General features: G+C 43.2%; 2 protein-coding genes across 3 annotated transcripts in view; both read left to right on the top strand.

The window, feature by feature from the left end:
* VPS36 (vacuolar protein sorting 36 homolog) overlaps nt 1-4,345 on the top strand; it is a 31,888-nt gene extending 27,543 nt beyond the window's left edge. Inside the window, exons 13-14 of the mRNA XM_059143723.1 lie at nt 817-893; nt 979-4,345. Coding sequence (XP_058999706.1) covers nt 817-893; nt 979-1,072 — 171 coding nt within the window. The 3' untranslated portion in view covers nt 1,073-4,345. The remainder of the gene's footprint in view (nt 1-816; nt 894-978) is intronic.
* A 3,228-nt stretch (nt 4,346-7,573) lies between these two features.
* The window catches only part of THSD1 (thrombospondin type 1 domain containing 1), a 29,454-nt gene continuing 17,813 nt past the window's right edge, over nt 7,574-19,214 (top strand). Inside the window, exons 1-3 of one of the 2 annotated variants that reach the window (XM_059143720.1) lie at nt 7,574-7,764; nt 10,629-10,767; nt 15,200-16,165. In XM_059143720.1, the coding sequence (XP_058999703.1) occupies nt 10,710-10,767; nt 15,200-16,165 (1,024 nt within the window). In that variant the 5' untranslated portion in view covers nt 7,574-7,764; nt 10,629-10,709. The remainder of the gene's footprint in view (nt 7,765-10,628; nt 10,768-15,199; nt 16,166-19,214) is intronic. The other variant, XM_059143722.1, reaches the window with a different exon arrangement.

A 19,214-nucleotide genomic window follows, 5' to 3' on the forward strand; every position in this document is an offset into this window, starting at 1 on the left:
ATTATAAAACATCACAGGTTGTTTTACAGAATAATTGCTTCAAAAAATATGAAAAGCAGGGTTGCCTGGGTGGCTCAGTAGGTTAAGCGATTGCCTTCGGCTCAGGTCATGATCCTGGAGTCCTGGGATCGAGTCCCGCGTCGGGCTCCTAGCTCCACAGGGAGTCTGCTTCTCCCTCTGACCTCTCCTTGCTCATGCTCTCTCTCACTGTCTGTATCTTAAATAAATAAATAAAATATTAAGAAAATACATGAAAAGCAGCTGTAGTTTAGATGGATTTTACTGGCCAAACTACTCCTATTACTTATTAGGAGACTTGAAATATTACTGCCTTCATAGCCTCTGTGGTGAGCCTGTTTAATTTGAATAATTCGTATTTATTACACTTATTTTAAACTAGGTGAGGATGAGGAAGTTGAGGCTTAAGACTTGATATTTCTACCATATATTTTAAAGCTTAACCTTTATATAAGTTTCCTTTACTGGAGCATGAAATATGCACTCATTAGAATTTGTTACATGTTCCTTTTTAGAATCTCAAAGAGTTCTTCTTCAGTTCAGTATAGAGCCTTCATTACATTGTAGAGGGCTTCACCGTATTTTGGTATTTTCAGCTCTACTGTGTTTCTCTCGGTCCTTCCACATTTGTAGAATTAAACACTAGAGAAGAGGATTTAGTTCTATAGTGAATATTCTTTGGATTTGAGTAAGAAATTCGGTAAATTACTTCCTGAGTATCCTGGTAGACAGTCTCCCTAGGTGAGTACTTAGTTGGACTAAATTAACACATTTTTGTCCCTGCTGTGTTTCTGGTAGGTTTCAGAAAAGGGATCCCTGACATCAGAAGAGTTTGCTAAGCTGGTGGGAATGTCTGTCCTCCTGGCCAAGGAAAGGTAAGTGCAGTCCTTGCTCTTCCTTACCACTGTATTTGTGTTTCTGAATGGACAAATGATTGTGGTGTCCCCCCTTGATTCCTAGGTTGCTTCTTGCAGAGAAGATGGGCCATCTTTGCCGAGATGATTCAGTGGAAGGCTTGCGTTTTTACCCAAATTTATTTATGACACAGAGCTAAGGGTTTTTTGTATTTCAAATCCTTCTTGTTCACGTACTTGTATCGTGTAGACGTTGTAGGACATTGAGCTCAGAGTAAACCCTGATAAACTGAGAATTTCTGGAACTTAATCTTATACTATACTATAAAACCCTTTTAATTTCTCCCTAAATATTATGGTCCAGGAAGTTTACTTGGGATAAATATAGGAAAATACAGAAAACTGAAGGCTGCTATGAATTTGAAATCATGCTACCCTGAGAGTTTAACCTGAAATCTGGTGGATTTTAACTTGACCCTCCAATCTGACCTTTTTTTTTTTTTTTTTTTAAAGAAGGGGGTTTAGTTAATGGGGGAAGAAAGAAGTTGCATGTTTGGACAGGTTAGATCATTTTTCTGGTGTGACTAAAATTCACTGAGTTATAAAGGAAGTTTGTCTCTGCATCTAATGTGCCCATTTGGGGAGGTGGCGTTCATGTCGCAAGTCATAGCTAGAGTGTAGCTTAAGAACTGACAGCACAGGGACAGAGCATCAGACTGTGGGACACAGTATGGGGCTCCTTCCCTAAGGCCTTTTCTTTAGAAACACTCTTAAACATGTCTTCAACATACACCTTAAAAAAGGAGAAAATTGTATTCAATTTATGTATATATAATCTAACTTGTTCTTTTTTTCACATGATGATTTCATGGCTGGCATTTAAAGAATGTAACTATCTCATTTTGTTGAAAAAAAATGCTGTGGATTTTGAAACTGAATTAACGAGCTGTATAGACACACCCAGGGATATGATTACAAATTTGGAAAGTAGAGGGCCAAGGAATTCCCTAGGATTGTGTGGGTGGAGGGGCCAGGAGAACCTTTAAGTAACCTTAAGTTCCTTAACAGGAACCTTGGTGCTCTTTGACCTTGAAAGCCAAGGACAGGAACCAAGAAGGCGAACAAGTAATCGGTTTCCTTTTCCTTCCTTTAATGAGTTTCAACAAGACACTTTAAAAAATCTTTCATCTTCCAGCAATACTTTTTTTTTCTTTACCCCATACGTTAGAAGTTGTGTAGAGAAACTATCTCACTGAGAACTATTACTGCGATAACAAAAACTGGCTCATATTGAATGTCGATTGCTTGAGTTCTAAAGTGGACTGCCTGACTTCCTACATCATTGCTCTCCAGCGTATGGTGTGTTGGCATTACCTCAAACTCAGGGACCCCACAGGGGCAGAAGGAGCCTCCCCTTCTCAAACTGTGTTGAAAATGGAAAGTAGGGATGGTTTTCGGCCAAGCCTCCAGAAGGGATAGTGTCTGTATTGAGCTAACAGTTGTGACCAGCAGGAGGGGATACCCCAGCTCACAAGCTGGGATCCCATAGAGGTCACTGGGTGAGGTGGAGGCCACTGCCAGAGGCCACGACAGATGCCCTTTGGGAAGGAAGTTGCAGGGATCCTCGGCTGCAGACCCAGGGAATCCCTACCACTGCAGCCAGATCCGGTCCCCTGATCTCTGCCTGCAAAAGAGGCTGTTGCTGCTTCTCCTCCTCCAGCGTCAGGGGAACGTCTTGGCCAAGGCCTCCTGCCTGTCTTCATTTTCCAGACCTGTTGTTAATTCTGCAATATGATGACAGATCCCCTCATTTCCTCATTGCTCAGCCTCAGGTTTGTTTGGAGGGGTATTCAGTGTCCGGCTGCCCGTGTCGTGCAGGCCGTTGTGTAGACTCGTGTGTATATCACTGCTGTTTCTGGGTTGTATTCACACTGCTCTGGCACATGCATACACGCACATTCATATATGCACACACACACACACACACACACACACACTTACACGTACGATATCTCATCTGGCTAAGGCTTTTAAAAAATTACAAAGGTAAATAATCTATCTCAGTAGTTGGAGTGAGTTACAACTAAGATTGTTTGAGCTATTGGATCTAGCTCTTAACGATTTGGATTCATTACAGCAGACTCCCATGGTTCAGTGTATTTATTTATATTAGTGTGACAACATATTAAAAAAAATGGAGCAATCTAAATTGTATAAAGACGAAGAGAAGTGACATGAATATATTTTGTAAATGTCATATTAATTTAAAAAGTATGATTTTACTGTTTTATTTTTAAAGTGGGCATTCTTCACTATTTCCAGACCTCTGTATGTATACTTTTTATCCCCCCCACCTTTTTTTTTTTTTTTTTTGCCAAATAAAGTGTTGCAGAGGTTATGTTTAAATACAACCAATCAGGCCCTAAATGCAAAAAAAAATTCATCTTGGTGCTCATCACTAGTATAATTATTATTTTTGCTTTATTATCTTTGCTCTTAGGAGCATAAATTTGTTTGTAGCTTTACAGTAATGGAATTTTTCTAGTCACTGTCAAAAATATTTTTACATTGTACAAGTAAAGATTGTTTTCAGGGTTAAATGATTAGAATTAATGTATATAGAGTAAAATTACTGGAAAACTTTTAAGTGATTTTTTCTTAATGTGTTCTTTTTAAAATACTCTTTGAAAAATATACGAAAGTGACAAACCTTTAATGAGAATAAGCCAGTATGTTAAGATTTTTTTCTTTATTTATGACCTCAAGATCTTACTGTTTTAGATTTTTAAAAAGAAAACAATGGGAAATGGCTCATGAACTGTTTTGGGGTTTTTTGTTTTGTTTTGTTTTAATTCTTGATGTGATGTCCATTGTTGACTGACCTTGTGTATTCACATGAATGTACTGTCTCTTGTTCCCTTTAACCAGACTAGCCTGAGCAGACATGGATTTGTCATGTCTTCATTCTTATGCTTTGCCCAGTAATCTCAGTGTTTTCCTTTTGGTATGGTAGAGTCACGACTCACAAGCTGTTTAGATTTTTAGACTGTGCGTCAGAAGTAAATCAAGCATGCTGAAAATGATCCCTGAAAATTTCTTAAATTGCCAATGAAGTTCTCTGTATAGTCTTAAAATTAGAATCCCTGTGATACATAGATATGAATATATTATGAACATAGTAAATATATTATATACAATATGCAATAAAAACTACATAGCATCAGTAGACTTTTATAGCACCAGTAACTGAACTATTTAAATGTGTGTCCTTTTTTTTTGTTTTTGTTTTTTGGCCACTAGGTATGCTTGAATTTATATAAATTTATGGTAACCCCACCCCTCATGATAGATCTCTTGTGAACTCCACAAGGGGAGAGAGTTTTATCTGGTTTGTTCATGGATATATCCTCAGAGCCCTAGAATAGGGCCTGGCACACAGTAAGCATTCAATAAATATTAACTGAATGAGTGAACTCTGATTTATATACCTCTTTATAACCTGGCTCCATTTATCCTACCTTACTTCCCATTCAATTAAATGAAAAGAAAAAAATTTTTAAAGTACATATTGGCTACATGAGGAACTGTTTGGCCACTGGTGTGGGGGGTGGGGGTTAAATAGCATACAACCCTGCCTTTAGGACGGTGGCCTAGTTGGGTAAATAGACACGTGAGCAGTGTTCTCTGAAGATGGCAGGATGTGCTTGTCACAGAAGCCGCACGGGCACTGTGCTGGGGAAGGCAGGAGGAGGCTCCTGCAGTTCCGATGGAGAGATCTGGAAAGGCCATGTGGGAGAGGAAGGGCCTCATAAACTAGGCTCAGGAGGACCAACAGATTGTCAGTAGGTGGAAGGCGCTGGGTAGGGGAACAACATGAGGCGTGCCCCTTCCTATCCCTGGGGCCTATTTCCTTACACTGCGCAGACTTGGCCTTTCTTTACTTTTCCCCATTGACTTTCACCTTCAGCCCAATAACCAGAATCAGACTTTGCTCATTTCCACCTGCTTTAGAAAAATCTGTTTCCAGTATGTAACTCTACTATTTCTAAACTCTGTAATAGTTATGTTATCTGTCTCCTTTATGGAACTATATTTTGTCTTAATGCCATAAGAAAAGAGAGGAATTGGGCTTCTTTAAAGTACAAGGATTGTCACATAACTGAATCTTTTAAATTTCTTCTGGCCTAGGTCAGTGATTGTACATGGTAGATTCCTAGTTGACTATTAATACTTGAGTGATTTTTGGATTATAATGTGTCGTGAACTGACTCCCAAACCTAAATCTGTCCTTTACCATCCACCCAAAGAGGCTTTTCATCCAGACCTGTCAGGGCTCAGCCTGTCTGAGATACTCTGTCTTATTCAAATTCCATGACATGGGGCATATCCACGATGTGGGAAGCACTCCAGAAAAGTCAGGTTGAAACACATGTAAGATCTTGTTATTACAGTGTGAAAAGTGGGTCATCTGTGTTGTTCCTAGAGTCCTGATAATCATGAGTGAGTTGAAGCTTTTCTTTCAGAGCAATATCTAAGGAAGTAAAGGATCTCTCCATGGATATAAAGGATACCAGCAAGATAGTAAATATGTTTACAGTTTGCGCAAGATTACTAGACCAGTCGCTGACCCAGAAAGAATTAAAGCTACCTTGACAGAAGCTTGTTTAGTTAATCCCAAGACCATGGAAGCTTTTCCCCCCTTCATGTCTACACCGCCTTCTTTTGGAAAAGATTATGCCTTAAGTGTGCAATAAAGACAGAAACACAGTTTGGCAAGAATTCTAATTAAGGGAAAAAATGACCAAGTATTGAAATTACAGCTGTTATTTAAAAAATGTCCCAGCACATTGATCTAACCCCTTCTACCTACCTAGGTCCTCCCAAGTCCCAAAGGTGGATTTCCAGGGAGAGCATGTCTGAAAGGTTAATGCAGAGCAAGTTGTTTTCTATGTTTCATTTAATCATCATAAAACTTCCATACTACTGTTCTATGCCTTTTAAAGTGGAGGAAAGAAGCGATTAAGTGTTTGCCAAGGTTACTGAAGTAGGGCAAGAATTAATCTTAGCTTTCTCTAACTCCAAAACCCCATTCTTTTTTTTTTTTTTTCTTCACTTTTTAATTAATATGTGATGTATTGTTTCAGGGGTACAGTCCTATGAATCATCAGTCTTAACACAATTCACAACACTCACCATGGCACATACCCTCCCTAATGTCCATCACCCAGCCACCCTATCCTTTCCCTCCACCGCCCAGCAACCCTGTTTGTTTCCTGAGATTAAGAGTTTCTTTTTTTTTTAAGATTTTATTTATTATTTATTTGGCAGAGAGAAATCACAAGTAGGCAGAGAGGCAGGCAGAGAGAGAGGAGGAAGCAGGCTCCCTGCTGAGCAGAGAGCCCAACGCGGGACTCGATCCCTGGACCCTGAGATCATGACCTGAGCTGAAGGCAGCAGCTTAACCCACTGAGCCACCCAGGCGCCCGAGATTAAGAGTTTCTTATGGCTTGTTTCCCTCCCTGGTGCCCTTTCCTCCCTACTCCCCCCCACCCACCCCCCACACTGCCTCTCAGATTCCTCATATCAGAGAGATCATATAATTGTTTCTCTGATTGACCTATTTCACCAAAGCCCCATTCTTTACATTGAGCTCTTGCTTTCAAAAATGCCAAGGACTGTAGCATATATTTGAAAAGATATCTCAACTTGGACTGATGAATGGACGTTGGAGTAGATACTTCCTGTCAGTAAAGCCTTGGATGGATTTAATTAGTACTGCTAGCATTAATTATTGGACAGAATAAGTGCTTAGCAAATTCATTATCTCAGCCAACCTCTGATAACTGATAGTTGAGTAATTGCATTACCTTTTAAAAGATTAAGTGATAGATTCAAAAACCTGCAAATGCTTTACTTTTAAGTTTTAAAAATTGAGGTAATATTTACAGTGAAGTGTACATATCTTAAGTTGGAGGCATTTTAACAAATGTATACTAAATCCATGTAACTCAACACACCAGCCAATAGAACATATCTGCTGCCATCCCCCTGGGGCCTCTTTCCAGTCACCTGCTCTCTGGAGGCCACTCCTGCTCTGATTTCTGTTACTGCACACTAGTGGTGTCCGTTAAATGGGCTGTTTTGTATAGAAGAAAAGCAAATGGTAAACTGTATTCACGGGACAGTGGACCGAAAAGCACGGCTGTGAAGGTGGAACTCTTATCCTCCAGTATTCCTGTAAAAAGACAACTGCAATACTTGAGAATTAAGGTGTCATTTTTTAAATTTAGCCAGCTCTGGCTGCGGGGAAAGAAAAACCTAAACGAAGATGCGCTTTGCCCGAACTGTTCTCTTTTGAGACTCTTCAAGGCCATTTGGGCAACCCAGTTTACAGCCCACCAGTGAGGCCACTCGGATGGCTCACTTTTGTGGTTCCCCAGAAGAAAGGACCCCAGGGGGAGAAGTGATTGGATCGGAACGCGGGGAGACTGCGGCTCGCCCTGGGCCCAGGCCCGGGCCGTGGGTGTACGTCGGGGCTGTACCCGGCCCCCCGAGGGCCCCCTCTCCCCACCCCATCCCCCCAACCCGCAACTCCCCACTCCGCGGCCCCGGCCGCGCGCGGGAGGAAAGATGCACTGCCCAGAGCGGGCGGGGCTGATTTCGCCAGCCGGCCGGGCCCCCGCCCTCCGGGGCCGTCCTCCCCGCGCCGTCGGGGGCGGGCCCGGGTGGGGCCGCCGCCGAGCGGAGCGCCGCCGGCCTGGGCGAGTAGTCCCGGGACGCGGGATGCTCCGCACGCTACCTCGCCGCCCCTGAGGCCTCCCGCCTGCCCGCCTTGTCACCCCCCCGCCTCGCTCACCCCGGCTCCGGCCCCGGCGCCCGCCAGACCCGAGAGGTAGGAAAGAGCCTGCCGCCCCACCCCCGACCCCTAGGGCACTGCTGTGCGGCGCGGATCCCCCGCGGCTCCGCTGGGTCGGACCATGCCCCCCGGCCCCTGCCGGCCCCACTCTCCCGGCAGGCTGAGAGTGCAGGGTGGCGCTGCACCCTGTTCCTCGCGGTTGGGGGCTCAGCCTTCGCCCCAGGGAAGCGCTTTAGAAAGCGTCCGTCTGCGCGTCTCGGTGTCCCGGCTCGGCAGGTGTTGCCGAGAGACAAGCTGCCCGCAGACGGGCGGGGAGCCCGAACGGTGGGGATCCTTGGAGGACAGCGTCCTAGGGTACTCCGCGTTTCAGAACAAATTTGTCCCTTTCCAAAGAGAAATCCTTTCTGGGGTACAAACTATGAGGTTTAAGCAGTTCAAAACGGTCCTCATTTTATGAGAGCTTTGGGCTGAGGACTTGGGCAGGGCCAGATTTCCAGGCATGAACTTGACTCGTGGGCCTTTGGGAAGCTGTAAAAGCGGGCAGCCTATAGCCTCTCTAGGGAAGCTGCATCCAATCCCTGGGACCAGGGCAGACTCCACTGCACTGAATATATAAATAAAGCCTGTTTACAGGAGCTGCTTTGGAACTAGGGATTTCCTGCTAATAAATATTAGTAGTAGATAGATATGCACGAGCTTGTCTTTGTCAGAAGGGACAAAATCACTTTGCTTCCTTTTGTTTTCCCTTTTATTTGATAAATCGGTTGTCCCAAGAGACTTTAGCTTAATTCCTTTTCTTTTTCTGCAGCAATGAAGACACTGTAGGGATTTATCTTAGCCGGTTTCAGCAAAAACATAGGAACTGAGCCTGGCGTGATGCCATTAGCCACTGAGAATATTGACTGCCTCTTACCCTCTAGCTGATGCATTTGGAATCTTTCTGCAAATGTTTATGTGTGACTCCTATAGAGGAGTATTTCTAAATGTGCATAAAAGAGACCTAAGTCTTTATCTTCTCAAAATGATTCTCAAGCCAAACATTGTAAGTAGCCAGTCCTGGTATTGGGAACAACGTGTTGGAAGAAAATAAGCAAACAAGGTAAAAAGAAAGAGAGAGGGGAAGGGAGGAAGAAAATGAGGAAAATGAGGAAAATGAGATTTTTTTTTTACTTTCCCCAAATATAGTGCTTTTTATCCAGCATTCCATTCCATTGTGGGTTACTCTGTTCAGGTCTTTAAATTAGTAATTGAGCTAGTAAAAATTAAGCATTTATTTTCAAGAGCTTAAGAATATTTTTAAAAAGCCATATTGTGATTTTTAGGTAGTCTGGTTTATTTTATATTTCTACTTAGTTCTAAATACAGATTATCACACTATTCTGTGTTTTATTGGTAGAAGAAAAATGTGTTACCATCACAAAATCAGTAGTGATTTGGGTCTTCTTTGAAAAATGATTGTCAGGGAAACACGAACATTCTGGGAGAAGCCAGTTCAACTTTTGGGAGCTGGGGAATGCTTACTTCTCCAAACTGTGATTACTGAGATCAGAAACTCAAAAGGATACATTTTATTGCCTTAAGTGCCTAGGCTTGCCTGGGAGATACTCACCTGCTGTGTTTGGCTACATTTCCCATCCCAAATTCAAGGAAAGGATTGGATCAAGTCTATGCCTAATCCCAGAAAAATGGAATTTTCTTTTTTGTTAGGGAGCAGAGGGGAGGGACCCGCTAATCATCTGCCTAATTACACTTCAAATATCTGTTTCCCTTTGAGGAAATACAGTGTTTCCTTTGTTCAACCAACTCCCATTGAAAGAAAGCTAATAGAGACACATCAGTTTTCTTTCCATTGAATTTTCGATTATTTCATCAGTCCTTTTAATTCCAGTAATTTCTGTCTTTTCTGAAGAGATGTAACATAAGTATTTGAAGTATAGTATCTTGTGAAAATATATTAACTGTGGGTAATGGGGGTATGTAAAATGTATATTAAGAAAATATATAGTTGGTTATGTTTATTAGCTCCTCACTTATTAGACTAGTATGAAAAATTGGCAAGTGCCTTTGACTCTTATTCTACAATCTAATAGTCTGTTCCTATCAAATTAAATACCTCCTCCCACAAATCATTTGGAAGCATGGGCCAACAAGGTCTTTCCTGCCCTCTTAGGTGGTCTGGGAAGATAGCTGCACGAAATCATCAATGTCCTAATGCATACTGATTTTAGCAACAAGTATTGGGAAACTGACTGAAGATGATAATTGTTATTTATCTGTTTTCTCTTTGGAGTCCCCTAAAAGAGGAAAGACAGTATCACATGGAGTTCACATTTAATTGCAACACACTGGGTATCTTTCTGAAAGGCTTGCTAGTTTTGATACAGCACCCAAGCATTAAGAAATGAAGGGATCCAGGTAACATACCACTTGTGCAAGAAAGACAGTGGTTGTTAAGTCCATTGGTAGAAGAGAGCCTGGTCTGTACAGCAGGATGCAAAATGAAAATCTGGCAGAATTTTAGCAAATTGATAGGTATGAAATGCTAAGGAAATAAACAGGTGAAAATGTATTATCCAGATTGGCTCTTAGCTTTGATGAAATTCAGCAAATAGCAAACTCTCCACTTAAGCATGTGTTATGAAGATAAGAGGCTTGGTGTTTTGCAAAGATAATTTCAGTGTTGAGCACACTTGAATGATCCTAACAGGTGCATTGTAATGTAACAAAAGGGTCACGTACAATTACAAATCATTTCCCCAGGGAAAATTAGAGTGCTCCTTACTTTCTTTTCAGTAGCACCTATGAAGTTTGACTTCTTAGAATGGTTTTGCCATAGCGTGATTACTATTTTATAAATCACATTGAACAGAGGCATCATTTCTTTGGGATTCTAATTTCAGGTGTTTATGAAAAAAAATTTCACAGTTTGGATGTGAGAAAGGACATGAGGAGACCAAAGACCTGGGATTTTGCTAATCAGAATGAAACAAATGTTGAAAGACTTTTCAAATCTATTGTTGGTGGTACTCTGTGACTATGGTGAGTATCGTAAGTATGCTTCATGCTCTCAGTATCGATGAAGAAATGTAAATGTGAGGTTTATATAAATGCATGGATGTTGATGACTGGGGGGTGGGTGCAGTGGCTACAGTGTGGTACTTTTTAAACTGGGTTCTCTTAAAATTCTGTATTTATTGATTAAAAAAATTTCCCTTTAAATAGATTTTAAGTCTTAAAAAGAATAAAAAACAAATCGCTTTCATTTAAACAAACTGGAGACAACATGTTGTGTTCTCTTTGACTGATTTCCTAGTAATTCAGTATTATACATTTAAACTCCACTCACACACATGAAATTACGTTTTTTAAATTGGGATTCTCTGTAAGATTCCACGCTTCTGGAGAGTTTTGCTGTTAGAATATCTTTGGAACCAGTCCAAATTTCAGTCCTTGCCAGTTGTATACCTTAGACGAGGTTCTTGTTGGCATCATGGGGTTGCTGTGAAGATAAAATAAGAAAGGCGAGACACCTTGAGTGCCTGAGCAAATAGCAGGTGCTCACCATTACTCTTCTTCATTCAATTTGTTTCAACTAAAAATATAGTTCATTATTCAGAGAGTTTTACACAACTGCTGAATGAGCATATTTGATATTATAAAACTTGCTACTTTTCTTTTGATGATTGCCAAGTATTTCAAAGACTTCTAGGCAGTCCATTGTTTAAGAGTGGAAATTGTTTTCAAATTGATCAAGAAATGTGATCCAAGGGATAGAGAATCCTGGGTGCCTCAGCCAGTTAAGTGTCTGTCTTTGGCTCAGGTCATGATCTTGGGGTCCTGGGATCGAGCCCCGCATCAGGTTCCCTGCTGATCAGGGAGCCTGCTTCTGCCCCTGCTTGTGTTCTCTCTCTGCCAAATAAATAAATAAAAACCATAAAATTTTTTTTTAAAAAAGGACCAGAGTGTACACTGTTCATTTTGTCCAGTGAATCTTCTCCCTCAACCTTTTCTTTTTAAAAAGTTTATTTAAGCTGAAAATCAATCTGAGATTCAATGATCTTAATATCATTTATCCCTCCTTAAAAACAGATCACTCTGCGTATAAGAGCCTCATACAAAAAATTATAAAAGTCCTGGATTTCGTAATGATAAAGACTTTAGGATTTGCCATTTTCACAAAGTCCGCAAGGATGTTTGTCATTGTGGAAAGCAAGTATCTTACTGGAGTATAAGAATAAAAGTTCAACGAGCATAAAACAGAGCATAGAAGTTGAGTGTACATGCTATGCTGCTAATAGAAAAGAGCCTCTGCCTTCGGCTCGGGTCATGATCCCGGTGTCCTGGGATCGAGCCCCGCATCGGGCTCTCTGCTCGGCGGGGAGCCTGCTTCCTCCTCTCTCTCTGCCTGCTTCTCTGCCTACTTGTGATCTCTGTCTGTTAAATAAATAAAATCTTTTAAAAAAAAAAAAAAAAAAGAAAAGAAAATATTTTCCTAGACCTGGGTTTTTCCCACTTCTCCATTTGATATTGATCAAAATATACCATTAGCAGTTGTTTTTTAAGCAACATGCTTATATCGAGATATCAGTTACTTAAATATAATAAAGGAAAGGGGAGAACGGAATTGAAAGAGTAGAGAAAACTATACTGTAGGAGCCAGAATGTGGTACACCCACATTGCTGTTTTCTAAATGAGGATGTATTCGCGTCTATAAAATCAGGAGTTCTGTAGTGAAGTAGCAAATTCTCTCTTCAGTACACACACGCTCTCTGAGCTGCTGAAACCCATCAATTGTATCTTTTTTCTCCACTACTGACTGGGCATGTGTGTCTTTTTCATTGATCGGCTGCCCATCAAATCGGAGTCTGATCTGCCTCCCCCCTCCACTATCCCTATCATCGACCATAGGCTTTGTCAGTTAACTAAGTGATGTGTGGTCTCCATCTTAAAGTACATCAAAAACCATCCTGCCCCATGAGATTCAAATTAACCTGACTTTGGTTCTCAGTCTTAACTCCTTCCTTGGGCTGCGGTGAGTGTTAGAATCTCTTTGGTTGCTGTTTACAAACAGGTGCTGAGTGGGCTCTGAACCAGGCACAGGCTCCCCCAGAATCAGCTACCTTCCTCAACCTTAACTCGTCTCCTCCGAAACGGACTATCTTGCAGCTTCTGTTTTGACTAAAGGAAAAAAAAAAGAAAAAGAAAAAGAACTTTATTCTATTATGGTTTTCAGGCAGATGATCAAACATTTCAGGTCCTTCCAAGTTTCATATATTTTATTTCATGTCTTCTTAAATAAGAAATGGGTGATGTGATGAACTATTTAAACACAAAACAATACCTCTATGTGCCAGTATATCCACATGCTGATTCTAATGATCATTAACTGAATACATGCAAGGGTATATTTAAAGATGACCAGCCCAAGTAATACCCTGAGGCTCTTTGGACATATATATGATATAGTATGATATGTGTATATTATGTAAGATAATAATAAATTAATACTTACACATGTTTTTTTTCACGCCAAAAGAGCCCTGCAGTGTCTTAAATCTAGAAATGTTTCTTACCCTAGCCATGGGCCAGCTGATTGTTGCACTGCCAAATTCTGTCTCCTTTGATATGTATTTGGATCAAGTTCAAAATAGAAACAAGGATTCCTGTGTGTCTGTGTTTTTTCCACTCTTTACTTCAGCTGCTCTCATGGGTCTCTTTTTTAAAAAGATAGGATTGATGTTAACTGAGTGATGCTTGTGGGCTAGAAGTCATCTATCACATCTAGGCTGGTCTGGGATTCAGTGTAATTTAAACTGGCAAGGACAAGCCTGGGTATGTCATAAACATTCACTCTGTCCCTTGGGCGACCTGTGCAGAATAAAGTGTCAACATTTCTTATCCATCTACAAATTTCTGCTTTGTACAAACCAACGGCACTGGTTCCATTACTGGTGAAAATGCTTAAGTACTTGTCTTGAATATCAGAAAATGATGACTTTGAAGATACGTAGGGTCTTCCATTTTAAGGAATCAAGAGCAGTTTGTACAGCATCATTTAAATCAAGTTTTCTCATGTTACTATGTATCCATTTCCTCCAAATTATCTAAACACCAGAATGTGATTTTTTTAAAATTTGAGATAGAGAGTAAGAGGGAGAGCATGAACGGCAGGGGGGTGCAGAGGGAGAGGGAGAACCAGGATCCCCCTGAGCAGGGAGCCTGATATAGGACTCTATGCCAGGACCTGCCCCGAAGGCAGATGCTTAACCAACTGAGCCACACGTGTCCCCAGGATATGATTTTTTTTTTTTAAAGATTTCATTTATTTATTTGATAGACAGATCACAAGTAGGAAGAAAGGCAGGTAGAGAGAGAGAGAGAGAGGGAAGCAGACTCCCTGCTGAGCAGAAAACCCCGATGCAGGGCTCGATCCCAAGACCCTGAGATCATGACCTGAGCTGAAGGCAGAGGCTTTAATCCACTGAGCCACCCAGGCACCCCCAAAATATGATTTTAAAAAAAAGATTTTATTTATTTATTTGACACAGAGAGCAGAAGAAGGGGGAGGGGGGCAGCAGGCAGAGGGAGAGGGAGAAACAGGCTCCCCGCTGAGCAGAGAGCTTCACGTGATGCAGGGCCCAGAGCCAAAGGCAGACTCAGCCACCCAGGGGCCGCTAGAATATGCTTTACTTTAAAAGGGGGGAAAAAAGCTCACTTGAGTGAATTTGAAGATCTAACTTAATTGGCTTAATTAAGCAATTCATGAATCGGGCAGCATCCCATCTAGCAAGCATAGATGGCCCGAGGAGCTGTACAAAATGGAAAGTTTTTATAGGAAGGAGGGTGGGGCAAGAAGTTATTAGCAAAAGAACAGAAAGGAATGTTTCATGCCAGGATGTCTTCTTTCTGTGTGTTGGGGTTGGGGGGGTGTTGGGAGGTGGCCCTCAGGTTTTTTTTTTTTATCAAGGAGGTAACCTCACCAGTGCAGATCAGGAAATTTGAGATGGACTGTGGCCTTGGGTTAGGTTGAAGCTGTAATTAAGTCCTGGTTCTCTGTCCTGGGAGGCTTGTTTTCTTTTTAACAGATTAAAATGAGAGAAGTGGGGTACGGATTTCCATCTTGAGACCCGTCTGTTGTTGTTCCTGATGTATAGACTGTTCACTGCCAAGGTGTTATACTGTTACATTGCCAAGGTGTGACATTGTTGAGTGGGGTGCGTTCAGGGTATTGCTTGTGAGATTTTGCTTTCAACATAACCACGATAGCTGAAGACCAAGGCCTAGAGCTGCTTTAGAACGGGAACTGCGCGGGGCCCAGCTCCCGGGATTGGCTCACAGTATCATTGCACCTCCTCTCTGGCCAAGGTCAAACTCCTCCTCCTTATGAGCAGAATGCTGTTTTCTTCAATGTCACTGGTGGTGCTGCTCAGAGATCTCTTTGTAAAATTGACTCTGACCATTTTGTTTCAGTTCTTGGAGAAGCTGAGCATCTCCTTTTGGAAAAGCCAGGCCATGTAGCTCTAAGCAACAACACGGTGTCTGTGGATTTCTGGCGTTTCGGTGGTGCCAACGGGACACTGCGCAATGTGTCTGTCCTGTTGCTGGAGGCCAGCACCAATCAGACGGTGACCACCAAATACCTCCTGACCAACCAGTCCCAGGGAACACTGGAGTTTGAATGCTTCTACTTCAAGGAGGCTGGAGACTACTGGTTCACGATGGCTCTGGAGGCGGCCCACAATGGCACTCAAGTCAGCCACTGGGAGCAAAGAGCCTTTCTCAAGGTCGAATGGCCTGTCTTTCACATTGACTTGAATAGGACGTCCAAGGTGGCGGAAGGCACCTTCCAGGTGGGCCTTTTCACCCATCAGCCACTGTGCTCCTTCCCTGAGGACCAGCCTGACATCTTGGTGGACGTCATCTTTACCAACAGTCTGCCCGAGGCAAGAACAAGTCCAGGTCAGCCGCTGGAGATCAGAACCAGCAAGAGGACAGAACTCTCTCAAGGTCAGTGGCTTCAGTTTGGCTGTGCGCCCGTGGGGCCAGAAGCCTACGTCACGGTGGTGCTGAAGCTGTTTGGCCGAGACTCGGTCATTACTTCCACAGGACCCATTGACCTGGCCCAGAAATTTGGATACAAACTGGTGATGGCACCAGATCTCACGTGTGAGTCCGGGGTGGAGGTGACAGTCTTGCCCCCACCGTGCATCTTCGTCCAAGGAGTGATCACGGTCTTCAAGGAGGCCCCCAGACGCCCTGGGGAAAGGACCATTCAGCTAGCTGAAAACAGCCTGACCTTGGGAGAGAGGAGAACCGTATTCAACTGCACTTTGTTTGACATGGGGAGGAATAAATACTGCTTTGACTTTGGCGTTCCAAGCAGAAGCCATTTTTCCACAAAGGAGAGGGAGTGCATGCTAATTCAGAGAAACATAGGTTGGTATTGAAATTTTGAAACTTTTTAAAGCAAACTGGTGCCTCCATGCAATCAAAATTATTCTTCTGAGTTTCATTGAACTTAAGTTTCTGTGAACTGTACCATCATCTTTCTGGTTCACTCCTCATAATATCCTACATGGCCTTACTCTTACCTGAAAAATTAGGACTCATGGGAAGCTGACTCAGCTCACCGCTTACTTGCCTAGGTCTCAGTTTCCCTGCTAGTAAAACAGGGATCATAGGAGCATCTACCTCTGAGAGTTGTGAGAATTGAATGAAATATGTGCTCACAGTTCTCAGCATAACACCTGGCTTAGAGGAGGCACCAATAACTTTAGCCTCTATTGCATTTTATCTTAAAAAGTTATATTATTACATCATATGGCAAGTCTCTGGTAGGTATGAGCAGAATTCAAAGCTAAATCTCAAATTGTATTTGGTTGACTTCTGGCTTCCTCTCGCTGAGCGTGTCTCTTTCCCGTTATATCCTTCTTTGCCGGAATGAGTTTCTGTAGAAGTGAGATTTCAAAGCAAGATTTCTACAAACTTTACACTCTACGTTCTTTGTGTAATGCCCTATCTAATCACAAAGAAGTGGGGTTATTACAATTCCATCCATGCCCCGGGCCCCTCGTTGCAGTTCTTTTCCTTTTCCTGGGTGCAAGCCTGGTCTTGGCAAGAGATTCATCTGGCAGAAATTGTCTGGTTTGCTTATAGCTTCATCCCTGCTAAGCTCCAGGCCCCCCGAGGGCCCAAGCCTCTGCCTGTGTCTGGAACTCCAAGTATTTCTTGCTTCAAATTCACCCATCTCCTCACCTTACAAGTCCATTTTCTTTGACTTTCTCCGCACCCCCTAGTCATCTCCTGGCTTGCATTTACCTCTCCATCCAGTCTAAATTCCATGGCTCATCCCTACTTATCACATGTCTCCTATCAAGAGCCTAAACTCCTCTGCCCTCTTTTCCTTCTGACGCATGAATCCGGCCATCTCCTGGCCGCCTTTGGCACACAAGCTGCATGGACGGTCACATCCAGGTGGGTTATGCCTCCCCCCTCAGCTGGACCCTCCATGCTGCCCGACCAGCTCTGCCCCCGTTCTCTAGAGCAGCTCCCCTCAGACCTCAGCCCCTCCCCCATCTTGACTCTCAGAGCTGAGTTCGTCTCCTGCCACCCAGGTCACCTGGCCATCAAGAATGAGCTCCTTCAACCTCCCACCAAAATGTCTGTAAGCCTACATCCATTGGTCTCCTTTATTGTCACCATGGAAGGAGTGTCACCCCTCCAATGCAAGGTCAGCCTTCTCCTCCACTGTGGATCCCAGTCCCTCAGCTCCTATCCGGAATCCTCTGTTAATCATCATCCCCTCTCTCTCCTCTGTCTAACAGTCCTTTAACAGGCTCATGGCCAACAGCCTTGAAATACCTAAAAATATCTCAGTCCTGTGACATCACCCTGGACCCTTACCTCGCTTCCCTCCCACTTCCTTGACTGTTCTTCATGGTCTCCCTTGCCGGCCAATTCCACCACCTGGGCTCATCTGTTAACTGCTCACTTCTTATCTTAAACTAGATCCTGTTTTTTCACTTTTTTAAAAAAGATTTTATTTATTTATTAGAGAGAGAGAGAGTGTGCATATGAGAGGGGGCAGGGTCAGAGGTGGAAGCAGGCTCCCACTGAGCAAGGAGCCTGATGCAGGACTTGGTCCGGGGACTCCAGGATCATGACCTGAGCTGAACGCAGTCGCTTAACCAACTGAGCCACCCAGACGTCCCACTTTCTTCACTCTTCATGCACCTGTTAGGTGAGCACCATTCTGAGACTGATCACTCCACATGGGTATCTCTTCCCAGCGTCTAAGTGCTGCTGCATAGCTGCCCCCCTCACATGTCTCTTGGGCATCTCGGAGTAATTAGACTCATCATCTTACCCCCACAACCTGCCCCTCAGTACAGGCCTTAGCCACCATTTCATTTCAAAGCAGAAGCCCAGCGGTCTTCCTCTTCTTCCTTACCTCCTATAAATAATAAATCACCAAGTCCCATGGGTTTTGGCTCCTTGGTGTCTGAATCTTGGTTTCAACCTCCGTCATTCCTTAGCTAACCTACGGCAACAGATTCCTCATTGATTCCGATCCTGCCACTGTCAGCCTCACTGTGTCACTGCAGGCAGAGGGGTTATTTAAAATTCAGGTCAGCTGAGGCTGCACCCTGCTTAATACTTGTCAGTGACTGGGGCACCTGGGTGGCTTAATGGGTTAAGCCTCTGCCTTCAGCTCAGGTCGTGGTCTCAGAGTCCTGGGATCGAGCCCGACATCGGGCTCTCTGCTCATTGGGGAGCCTGCTTCCCCCTCTCCTTCTGTCTACTTGTGTGTCTCTCTGTCAAATAAATAAAATCTTTTTTTTAAAAGATTTTATTTATTTATTTGACAGACAGAGATTACAAGTAGACAGAGAGGCAGGCAGGAGAGGAGGAAGCAGGCTCCATGCTGAGCAGAGAACCCAATGTGAGGTTCAATCCCAGGACTCTGGGATTATAACCTGAGCTGAAGGCAGAGGCTTTAACCCACTGAGCCTCTTAATCTTAAAAAGAAAATACCTGCCAGTCACCTCACTTGACAGGAGGATGAGAATCCACAAGACCCCTTTGGCTGGGCTACCCAACCAATAGCCGCCATCTCTGGGCTGTGGTCTCCACCCGCCTTTGCCTGGTTGACATTAACCTGTCCCCCAAGTCTCAACTTGGTTTACTCTTCCTTGACCCCACACTAGTTAAATTCTCTTGCTGTAAAGCCAGCCCAGCATCCTTCATGCCTCTGCATGGCATCAGTCGTTTCTGTCATGGCTTATTCCAGGTCTTTCTCCCCATGACCCCCACCTCAAGCCCACCATCCTCCTGACAGTGGGGGTTGGGGGGGGAGCTCTTTTGGTGTGAAAAGGCTGCTTGGGCTACCATGAAGCTATTTATGATATTTATTTGACCCACTTAGCCTACCTGCACATGAATAGGTGCTCAATACAGGTTTTATTAAAGTGAAAATCGAATGCAA

The sequence above is a fragment of the Mustela lutreola genome, chromosome 13 (genome assembly GCF_030435805.1).
Source record: "Mustela lutreola isolate mMusLut2 chromosome 13, mMusLut2.pri, whole genome shotgun sequence".
Classification (NCBI taxonomy): Eukaryota; Metazoa; Chordata; class Mammalia; order Carnivora; family Mustelidae; genus Mustela; species Mustela lutreola.